Genomic DNA, 12392 nt, shown 5'->3' with positions numbered 1-12392 from the left:
CTATATACTAATGATGAAAAATCTGAAAGTGAAATCAAGAAAACACTCCCATTTACCATTGCAACAAAAAGAATAAAATACCTAGGAATAAACCTACCTAAGGAGACAAAAGACCTGTATGCAGAAAATTATAAGACACTGATGAAAGAAATTAAAGATGATAAAAATAGATGGAGAGATATACCATGTTCTTGGATTGGAAGAATCAACATTGTGAAAATGACTCTACTACCCAAAGCAATCTACAGATTCAATGCAATCCCTATCAAACTACCACTGGCATTTTTCACAGAACTAGAACAAAAAATTTTGCAATTTGTATGGAAACACAAAAGACCCCGAATAGCCAAAGCAATCTTGAGAACGAAAAAAGGAACTGGAGGAATCAGGCTCCCTGACTTCAGACTATACTACAAAGCTACAGTTATCAAGACTGTATGGTACTGGCACAAAAACAGAAAGATAGATCAATGGAACAGGATAGAAAGCCCAGAGATAAACCCACGCACATATGGACACCTTATCTTTGATAAAGGTGGCAGGAATGTACAGTGGAGAAAGGACAGCCTCTTCAATAAGTGGTGCTGGGAAAACTGGACAGGTACATGTAAAAGTATGAGATTAGATCACTCCCTAACACCATACACAAAAATAAGCTCAAAATGGATTAAAGACCTAAATGTAAGGCCAGAAACTATCAAACTCTTAGAGGAAAACATAGGCAGAACACTCTATGACATAAATCACAGCAAGATCCTTTCTGACCCACCTCCTAGAGTAATGGAAATAAAAACAAAAATAAACAAATGGGACCTAATGAAACTTCAAAGCTTTTGCACAGCAAAGGAAACCATAAACAAGACGAAAAGACAACCCTCAGAATGGGAGAAAATATTTGCAAATGAAGCAACCGACAGAAGATTAATCTCCAAAATTTACAAGCAGCTCATGCAGCTCAATAACAAAAAAACAAACAACCCAATCCAAAAATGGGCAGAAGACCTAAATAGACATTTCTCCAAAGAAGATATACAGACTGCCAACAAACACATGAATGAATGCTCAACATCATTAATCATTAGAGAAATGCAAATCAAAACTACAATGAGATATCATCTCACACCAGTCAGAATGGCCATCATCAAAGAATCTAGAAACAATAAATGCTGGAGAGGGTGTGGAGAAAAGGGAACACTGTTGCACTGCTGGTGCGAATGTGAATTGGTTCAGCCACTATGGAGAACAGTATGGAGGTTCCTTAAAAAACTACAGATAGAACTACCATATGACCCAGCAATCCCACTACTGGGCATATACCCTGAGAAAACCAAAATTCAAAAAGAGTCATGTACTAAAATGTTCATTGCAGCTCTATTTACAATAGCCCGGAGATGGAAACAACCTAAGTGCCCATCATAGGATGAATGGATAAAGAAGATGTGGCACATATATACAATGGAATATTACTCAGCCATAAAAAGAAATGAAATTGAGCTATTTGTAATGAGGTGGATAGACCTAGAGTCTGTCATACAGAGTGTAGTAAGTCAGAAAGAAAAAGACAATACCGTATGCTAACACATATATATGGAATTTAAGAAAAAAAAATGTCATGAAGAACCTAGGGGTGAGGCAGGAATAAAGATGCAGACCTCCTAGAGAACGGACTTGAGGTTATGGGGAAGGGGAAGGGCGAGCTGTGACAGGGCAAGACAGAGTCATGGACATATACACACTAACAAACGTAGTAAGGTAGATAGCTAGTGGGAAGCAGCCGCATGGCACAGGGATATTGGCTTGGTGCTTTGTGACAGCCTGGAGGGGTGGGATAGGGAGGGTGGGAGGGAGGGAGACGCAAGAGGGAAGACATATGGGAACATATGTTTATGTATGACTGATTCACTTTGTTATAAAGCAGAAACTAACACACCATTGTAAAGCAATTATACCCCAATAAAGATGTTAAAAAAAAAGAATTAAAAGCTGGTCCTTTGAGAAGATAAAATTGATAAACCATTAGCCAGACTTATCAAGAAAAAGAGGGAGAGGACTCAAATCAATAAAATTGGAAATGAAAAAGAAGAAGTTACAACAGACACCGCAGAAATAAAAGGCATCCTGAGAGACTACTACAAGCAACCCTATGCCAATAAAATGGACAACCTGGAAGAAATGGACAAATTCTTAGGAAGGTATAACCTTCCAAGACTGCACCAGGAAGAAATAGAAAATATGAACAGAACAATCACAAGTAACGAAATTGAAACTATGATTAAAAATCTTCCAACAAACAAAAGTCCAGGACCAGATGGTTTCACAGGTGAATTCTATCAAACATTTAGAGAAGAGCTAACACTCATCCTTCTCAAACTCTTCCAAAAATTGCAGACGAAGGAACACTCCCAAACTCATTCTATGAGGCCACCATCACCCTGATACCAAAACCAGACGAAGATACTACAAAAAAATAAAATAACACACCAATATCACTGATGAATATAGTTGCAAAAATCCTCAACAAAATACTAGCAAACAGAATCCAACAGCACATTAAAAGGATCATACACCATGATCAAGTGGGATTTATCCCAGGGATGCAAGGATTCTTCAATATATGCAAATCAATCAATGTGATACCCCATATTAACAAATTGAAGAAGAAAAACCATATGATCATCTCAATAGATGCAGAAAAAGCTTGTGACAAAATTCAACACCCATTTATGATAAAACCTCTCCAGAAAGTGGGCATAGAGGGACACCTACCTCAACATAATAAAGGTTACATACAAGAAACCCACAGCAAACATCATTCTCAATGGTGAAAACCTGAAAGCATTTCCTCTAAGATCAGGAACAAGACAAGGATGTCCACTCTCACCACTATTATTCAACATAGTTTTGGAAGTCCTAGCCATGGCAATCATAGAAGAGAAAGAAATAAAACGAATACAAATTGGAAAAGAAGAAATAAAACTGTCACTGTTTGCAGATGACATGATACTATACGTAGAGACTCCTAAAGGTGCCACCAGAAAACCACTAGAGCTAATCAATGAATTTGGTAAAGTTGCAGGATACAAAATTAATGCACAGAAATCTCTTGCATTCCTATATACTAATGATGAAAAATCTGAAAGAGAAATTAAGGAAACACTCCCATGAAAGAAATTAAAGATGATACCAACTGATGGAGAGAAATACCATGTTCTTGGATTGGAAGAATCAACATTGTGAAAATGACTATAGTACCCAAGGCAATCTACAGATTCAGTGCATTCCCCATCAAACTACCAATGGCATTCTTCACAGAATTAGAACAAAAAATTTCACAAGTTGTATGGAAACATAAAAGACCCCGAGTAGCCAAAGCAGTCTTGAGAAAGAAAAATGGAGCTGGTGGAATCAGGCTCCCTGACTTCAGACGATACTACAAAGCTACAGTAATCAAGACAATATGGTACTGGCACAAAAAAGAAATATAGATCAGTGGAACAGGAGAGAAAGCTCAGAGATAAACCCACACACCTATGGTCAACTGATTTATATCAAAGGAGGCAAGGATATACAGTGAAGAAAAGACAGTCTCTTCAATAAGTGGTGCTGGCAAAACTGTATAGCTACATGTAAAAGAATGAAATTAGAATACTCCCTAACACCATACACAAAAATAAACTCAAAAGGGATTAGAGACCTAAATATAAGACCAGACACTATAAAACTCTTAGAGGAAAACATAGGCAGAACACTGTATGACATAAATCACAGCAAGATCTTTTTTGATCCACCTCCTAGAGTAATGGAAACAAAAACAAAAATAAACAAATGGGACCTAATGAAACTTAAAATCTTTTGCAAAGCAAAGGAAACTACTAAGAAGATGAGAAGACAACTCTCAGAATGGGAGAAAATATTTGCAAATGAATCAACAAAGGATTAATCTCCAAAATATAGAATCAGCTCATGCAGCTCAGTATTAAAATATCAAGCAACCCAATCCAAAAATGGGGAGAAGACCTAAATAGACATTTCTCCAAAGAAGACATACACATGGCCAAGAAGCACATGAAAAGCTGCTCAACATCACTAATTATTAAAGAAATGCAAATCAAAACTACAATGAGGTATTTGACCTCACACCAGTCAGAATAGGCTTCATCAGAAAATCTACAAATAACAAATGCTGGAGAGGGTGTGGAGAAAAGGGAACCCTCTTGCACTGTTGCTGGGAATGTAAATTGATATAGCCACTGTGGAGAACAGTATGGAGGGTCCTTAAAAAACTAAAAATAGAATTACCATATGATCCAGCAATCCCACTACTGCACATATACCCAGAGAAAACCATAATTCAAAAAGACACATGCACCCCAATGTTCATTGCAGCACTATTTACAACAGCCAGGTCATGAAGGCAACCTAAATGCCCATCAACAGACGAACGGATAAAGAAGTTGTGGTACATATATACAATGGAATATTACTCAGCCATAAAAAGGAATGAAATTGAGTCATTTGCAGAGACGTTGATGAATCTAGAGACTGTCATAGAGAGTGAAGTAAGTCAGAAAAACAAATATCGTATATTAACCCATATATGTGGAACCTAGAAAAATGGTACAGATGAACTGGTTTGCAGGGCAGAAGTTGAGACACAGATATAGAGAACAAACGTATGGACACCAAGGGGGAAAGCGGCAGGAGGTGGTGGTGGTGGTGTGATGAATTGGGAGATTGGGATTGACATGTATACACTGATGTGAATAAAATAGATGACTAATAAGAACCTGCTGTGTAAAAAAATAAAATTCAAACATTAAAAAAAAATGGAAAAAGAAAATGTAGATTCACCATAAAACAAAAGTTGCTACCTCAGAACCTAGTAGAAGAAACAGGTTTATAAACAAATAGATTGATATATTAAAGCTATACCTAAATGTCTGGGAGCTTGGTAGAGGGACTGATGGATGATAACTGTGGGGTATGAGGGACATTTCACACTGAGAATATTTGGAGCGTCTTTTTGGTGTCTATCTTGGGGAAGCAACTGTTTCATTCCTCTCTGAAAACTGATATCCAGGGAGGCACTTTCTACCTTTGACTTCCCCTTCATAAGGTACGGATATGCAGTACATGTTCATAGAGAAGGTTTGATAGACACAAAGTGTTGATTCTAAAAACCGGCTCATGTTTTCAGGTTTGTTGCCGAATCGCCAGAAGCAGGCTCGGGCCTTATGGACAACGTGGGATGTATTGGCTGCTGTGGACCCACAGTGACTGATTCACCTGACAACATGTAGATCAAATCCTGGCAAGATGGGAGCGTGAACACGTGCAAGCTCCTTTTTACCACTGGTGCAGATTTCTCTGTGTGTGTGTGTGTTACTTGCTACAGGAGGCTTTTATTAACTTTGCAATTTGGAAAACATCATATCATGAAAATTTAAACAGAAGATCTCAATGGAAGCAATTTGAAAACCATGCGAACTTGAAATTAAACAGGCAGTAAAGAAGGACAGAGGGTCAGAGCTGAGCAAAGAGTGAGTAAATCCTTTGATTTACCTCCTTCATCTCCGCCAGAACTCTATTTACCGTTTTCCAAAGGTTATCTCTAATTCTAATTGCCTGTTTGCATCCTGTCCTTCTGAGAAATTGGAGCAGCAGATGCCCTTTTGGTGAACATAACATGCCTTCTGTGTAATCAGGTTGGCTGCTGTGCTGACACCGGGGGTCTGGAGCTAATTACAGATGTACCACGGGCGGAGGGAGCAGACAGTTCAGAGCTGGCATCTGAATATTAATCAGTTTAATGAAAGCAGAACTCCAAAAGTTGTCACCTTTACAAACGGCACCCCCAATCGTCCTTAATTCCGAGAGCGAAGTTGTTCAGGCTGTTCAAAAACGAGTCCCAGCCTATCCCATGGAGATTTGTGTAAAAAATAGTAATTAAATGTATCAGGGAAAGTTTAAGGATAACACACAGTCTCATAAGGCGGCGCATGGGGATCATTTCCAGCTCACATTCTCGATGCCCCCTTCTCATCATTGTAGCTTGTGGAAGAGCTCATCCCGGATGGAAGCATCAGGTGGAGAGGCAGAAACCCAGCATCTCACAGTATCTCCTGTGCTACCAAAGGAAAGACCGGCAGCAGCAAGTGTCTGTGTTCACTAACAACAATCCTGAAGCAAGGAACAGACACGCCAACAAAGGCCTGAGCCTGTGCACAGAGAAGGGCTGCTGGGACAGTGGAGTGGACGTGGTTCCTTTCGCGACACTGGTTGAGAACTGTCCTCAGAGAGAAGAGTGGTCTCGACGCCATCCCCTCCTTGTATCCTTTATAATGCATTTTCTAATACATTTTTGAGTTCACTGAAGACTCACAAGTGCCTCCCGTGAGCGAGCTTTGGTACCACCCATGGTCTTTACTAGTTTGATTTATCTTTAATAAATGCTCTTGTCATCTTCACAAATCCCACTTTAAAGACCCTGCTCTATAGTCCATCATCTAAATAAGTAGAATGGCAATTAAAAGTCAAGGTGAGAGCCTTAAGTAAGAAAAACTCTGACCTCCTTACTGTAAGCAGCTCCTTTGCCCCTTTTCTGTTTCTTCTTCCCTGTTTTCCTTAGACCCTAGTCATAAAGATGAGATCAGGCAACATGTAACATAGCTCCTGGTTTCTGCTTTTCTAAATATACACAACACCTTACCTAACCTGTTGGTCCCTTTCCTGGATGAGAATGAGTAAGAATGAAGAATTAAGTAGTTAAAGAATGACTGACTCTCTACCCCTAGCTTCTTCCCCTTAGCAAATTTGCGGGTGGACCCTGCGGGGGCAGGTAGACCCCGTGGGCAAGACGCATCCCAAGGAAGATGGGAAGGAGTCAGCAGGCCTGCACACAGCGGAAAAATGATGAAGAATCTGACCTCCTGCCTTAATGATTAACTGAGATGGTTTCCCCTTTTTCCCTTTAAAAGCTGTCATGGCTGAGCAGAACCTTGGGAACTGGTCTCTGGACATGAGTCTACCATCTCCCCAGATTGCCGGCTTTTCTGAATAAAGTCCATCCTTCTCTACTGAAATTGCCTCTCGATTTATTCGCTGTTGAGTGGTCTTTTTCTTTCTTTTCTTTTCTTTCTTTCCCCTTCCTCCCTCCCTCCCCCCCTTCTTTCTTTCTGTCTCCTGCTTTCCTCATCCTCCCAACACTTCTTCTGCTGAAGGCCTTAGAACTAAAATCACAGTTCTATCACTAGTAAAACAAATGATGTGTTTTGAGCATTCACTTTCGAGTCAAGAGTTCAAGATCATGTTTCCTTCCCTTTAACAGTTTATGTTTCCCTGAGTCTAGAGATAACATCTCTAGAATGTGTTTGTTTGTTTGTTTTGCGGTATGCGGGCCTCTCACTGTTGTGGCCTCTCCCGTTGTGGAGCACAGGCTCCGGATGCGCAGGCTCAGCGGCCATGGCTCACGGGCCCAGCCGCTCCGCTCATGCGGACCGGGGCACGAACCCGTGTCCCCTGCATCGGCAGGCAGACTCTCAACCACTGCGCCACCAGGGAAGCCCTAGAATGTGTTTTGACACAAATGTTTTTCATAAATGCAGAAGTTAGAGAGACATAAATAAAAAATTACTTTCTAATACAAATCAATCATCCCGATTACCTGGTAAGAATCAAGAAAAGGAAAAGTCTTTATTAACGACTTCTCCAGGAAGAGGTGACATAACCCATCGCAGCCATTTAGGGATAGAGATTTTAACAGCAGCTGCCTCGTACTTAGCTAGTGTGTACTTGTTAAAGAGGAATCATTCTGTTTCTCAATCTTTTTGACTCCAGAGAGCTAGAGCACACTGGGGAAACCATAACAGCTCATACTCTCAGAGCGCTGTTCTGGGAGTACCATGGAGAGATCTGCTATTGCACCTTTCTTCCCAACATTAGAGCAAACAAAACGCAGGATGTCAGTATTGATACGTCAGTCTTTTACAGTGTATATTGCCTCTGTGGTTATAGACTGGATGACAGAAGTGAATACAGTAAAACCACGTAGAGTGCAGTTTTGAGGGTGGCCGGCAATGCAGTTATGGGTAAGTCTTTATATGTAATGGATTTGTTTGAACACCAGGAGTTTTTTTTCCGTTCCACTACGTGTGCTGCTTATTAATGAATTCCAATCTATTGAACTCTAAGCATATAAAACTTTCCCCCCTTTACCTTCTGAATGAAAGCCTGTTGAATTTAATTCATATTGATCTCAGCTTCACAGTTAGAATGTTAACAGTATGGTGAAAAAATTCTAACGGCGGATTTTTATTCCTCAATGCTACCTGCAGTTTACTTGATGATGTATCACCCACCAACGCCAGAGTTTTCCTTTGACTCTGGAAGATCAAGGATGATAGTTGCTTGACTATGTTCTCCTCTTTGTAAAGAAGAGGTGATGCCACTTCAAGGAGCACAACTGAGGGAGGGAGATGCAAAATAACCACTTTTAAATGTAGTTTAGTGAAAAAAATGCACCTGTGCGTGAAGGGGTGATGAGGTTGTTTCTATTTTGATTTTTCTTGATTCAGTGGTTTTATTCTGCCCTAATTCCATGAGGGCAGAGCCTGAGGAGATTACACCCCAGTAAAAACCATGGTCAAAGGCTCTGCCCCTCCACCTCTCTCAGCAGAACAAAAGGAGAACAAAATAAATCATTGTCAAAGTATCACTAACAAATTTATATCTATATTGACCTATATATCGTCTACCTACCTACAATCTATTTATCTATCTGTATCTCTATCTCTATGATATAACCATAATATGAGGGGTATAGAAAATGGCAAAATGTATCGCTCTAAGAAGTATGCAACACAAAAATAAATGCACAGTAGAGTGGAGTGTGCTCTACATCGAGTATATTCTATATTTATCTGACTTACAGCAATGACCCTAATCAATGCATATTTTTTGTTACATAAAAACAACAACTAACGACCAAAGAAGAATGCGACATTGAGACTGAAGGGGTTCGGAATGAGCCTCCCCAAAATGTGCCACTTTGGCGTGTGGATTATTTTGAGCTGAAGACAGTCAAGGTCCAAAGGACTCAGAGCTTTAACCTCTCACTTAATCGCCTAAAAGAATTCCGACAGGGGGCCTGGCTCAGACGCAGAGATAACTTTATCTGAATGACCGATCAGCGTGGCAGGGCAAACAGTTAATTACCAAACATCTGCTCTTCTTATCGTCCTGTGACTCACCTTCCTCCCCTTGGAAGCCCCAGGCCCCTGTCCCTTCCCTTAGCTCAGGATATGCCATATAAGCCTCGGTTGCCAGACTTGCCTTTGGCTCTCATGGGACTCCCGTGTATATATAACAAATTGTTTTTCTCCTGTTAATCTAATGTCAATTTAATTATTAGACCAGCCAAAGAACCTCGAAGGTTAGAAGGTAAATTTTACCTTGCCAACAAGATCATATAAATAAACAGTTCATCGTAATCAATAAGGCATTTGAAACCTGTAACTGGAAATTAATATTTGTGACATAAATCATAGAGAATTCTAATTAGTTATTGATTCTATTTTATTGTGTAAATCAATACTGTCCTCCAACAAGTCTCTGGCAATGTTTTCAGAAATTTAATGCATTCTGGTATTTTTTGTTGGGTACTCATGACATTATTTCTGAAGTTATCAGTCTAAATCTTAATGCTACCTTCGGAGAAAAGTTTTCTGTATGTTACCATGAAAACCACAGTCTTTTATTTACTGGGATTACAAACCGACACCTTGTCAGAACCCAAAGTTTTCAGTACAGTGGTTCCAACCCATTTCCAATCTGTTTGTATTAACATCTCGCTTTCTTTTTGCTTAGAAATTTAACTGTTTTTATTCTCTTATTCAAATATTCCATAGTTTTAGTTTTCTTCTATTGACTATCAATATTTACATATATATGTTTACATTTAAATAAAAACAACCTTACGTTAAAGGCATATTTTCTAATTTTTCTAATCCCCGGAACAAGCAAGATTAGCTTCATAAGATCATGACTCGGGCCATTTTAGTGTGTGGTCACTGGCATTTGTGGACAGAAAAAAACAGAATGGAAGCACGTCTCCTCTTTCTGACAAATGAAACTGTCAAAGCAGTTCCCCTCCTTTTCTCAATCCTCTAATCCTTGTGCCATTAAAGATTTTCTCATACAAATAAATAATACAAAAAGATAATAAGGATCTATTAAATACAGGTAGTCAAGTTGGCGATAAGAGGGTTCATTTAAAATATAAAATGCAATTCTGTAAGTGACTAACGTGGTTCTGACTGCTTTTCCTTGCAGAATGTATCCTTAATCATTCATTCCCACTCATCAAATCCCATTATTCTAGCTTTGAAACTCTGGCAAGCAAATACTGCTTTAAAAATACAATATTTCAGTTTGCTTGTTACAGAAATTTTTTTCTTTTTTTGTCAAAACATTGAGTGTTGTTAATATGAGCAAAAGTTAATGTATGAAAAGAAAAATATTCTGAAAGGTTATGCTGGCCATTCCTTCACCAGGTATTTATTGGGTACCTAGTATGTTCAAGCCTATTATGCTCAAAAAAGGTTTGGTGAGTGTTTTCAGCTGTGTTTTTTTAGCCTTATTTTTCCTAGGTCCTGCTTCCTCCTGTCTTGGTCAGCTGTTAGTTTCTTGCAGCTGAATATTTTATCTGAAGGTTAAGTTTATGAATTTAGGACAAAAGGGAAAAAATAGGAAGAAAACCACGGAAACTGAGTTCTGCTGCTGTCGATCAAATACTTGCTCTCTGTTCCTCTGATTCACCTGCCAAGCAGTCAGTCAACGCCTTATCGTTAGGAAAAATACAGAAGCAACAATACTTACACCTGTCTCCTTCTGCCCTGCACCCTCCCATATGGTTTCTACGTCAAGGCTTTGGCTAAACCTTAAAACTATGAGTAGGTTCATGCAGCATTTCATCACAGAGCTGGAAGTCAGCCTCCTGAACTGATATTCAATCCTATTACGGCAACAAGATGCTAAGTAAGAAATCCTTTGTAAAACACAGCATGAAACAGACCCTGGTATTAGCTACTTTTAGCTTCTGATAATATGTTTTGCATAACGTTTTAGTCAAATTCCTGTGCCAAAGCAGGTCCTCAGCCCTTGGTGATCTTTGGGATAATTTTTACCATGAGTCTATGAAATGGTACCTTTAGCAAAGCAACGGTAAATCTCAGAGCTCCCACTGTGGCCAGTGACAGCTGATAACTGGAAATGGAGGAAAAGCAAGCAATGCAAATACAAAGCAATTTGCGTGGCTGGTGGTCCACCTGTAGGAAGCTAAAGCAGGTGCTTTACGGTTACTTGCCTTGCAAACTGTAGATTTCCCCAACGCTGTTCTGACGAGTGATGTGATGCCAGTATGCACTGCGAGGAAGAGATATTGATTTGGATAACGTCATTGGTTCAGTCAAGCTTGTCTGAAGCTAAAAGAAAAAGATAACGTGTGTTAAGCTTTATTTAAAATAGTAAACTGAAATGTGTTCTTTTAAAAGTTCAGCGTTAAACGTGGGTGACATATGATATAATGTTACAGATTCCTGCATTACCTGCTGTTTCAAGATACCATTTTGGTTTTTTTGGAGGGGGGTGCGTGGTGCGCCGTGTGGCTTTCAGGATCTTAGTTCCCCGACCAGGGATTGAACCTGGGGCCACTGAAATGAAAGCTCTGAATACTAACCACTGGACTGCCAGGGAACTCCTAAGATATCATTTTAAAAAAAGGAAAATCATGACTTAAAAAATATGAAATGAACACTTGTAAGCAATTCATCTCACTCATTAATTAAGAAGGGAACAAAAAGATGGTCGACTGATTCCAAGGAGAATTCAAAGGGCTTCTAGCTGGTCAGGAACGCTGTAAACAGCCACAGCAATAATCAATTACATTCTATCAGACACGTTTATTTGCATCTCTGTAAGCAAGAATTACCTGCATTACTGATACTATCGGCTTTCTACAATTTATTGAATTGTAAAATAACTCAAAAAATGGAGGTGCAAGCCCTTTCAGAAACAGATACCCCCAAATGGTGCCAAACACAAGATACCATTTCTTTTTGTTTTTTTTCGGTACGCGGGCCTCTCACTGTTGCGGGCTCTCCCGTGGCGGAGCACAGGCTCCGGACGCGCAGGCTCCGGACGCGCAGGCTCAGCGGCCACGGCTCACGGGCCCAGCCGCTCCGCGGCATGTGGGATCTTCCCGGACCGGGGCACAAACCCGTGTCCCCTGCATCGGCAGGCGAACTCTCTACCACTGCGCGCCCAGGGAAGCCCAAGATACCATTTCTTTTTCACCCATTTCATTGTCTGTTGGGCTGCACCCCACAAGCCTACAA

General features: G+C 39.9%; 1 protein-coding gene across 2 annotated transcripts in view; it reads right to left on the bottom strand.

The window, feature by feature from the left end:
- DOK6 (docking protein 6) overlaps positions 1–12392 on the bottom strand; it is a 412918-nt gene that overhangs the window by 67587 nt on the left and 332939 nt on the right. For both annotated transcript variants that reach the window (XM_019936445.3, XM_073790812.1), the window contains exon 7: positions 11363–11480. In XM_019936445.3, the coding sequence (XP_019792004.1) occupies positions 11363–11480 (118 nt within the window). The remainder of the gene's footprint in view (positions 1–11362; positions 11481–12392) is intronic.

Source organism: Tursiops truncatus, chromosome 13 (genome assembly GCF_011762595.2).
Source record: "Tursiops truncatus isolate mTurTru1 chromosome 13, mTurTru1.mat.Y, whole genome shotgun sequence".
In the NCBI taxonomy this organism is placed as follows: Eukaryota; Metazoa; Chordata; class Mammalia; order Artiodactyla; family Delphinidae; genus Tursiops; species Tursiops truncatus.
This window is presented reverse-complemented; position numbering and strand designations above follow the sequence as displayed.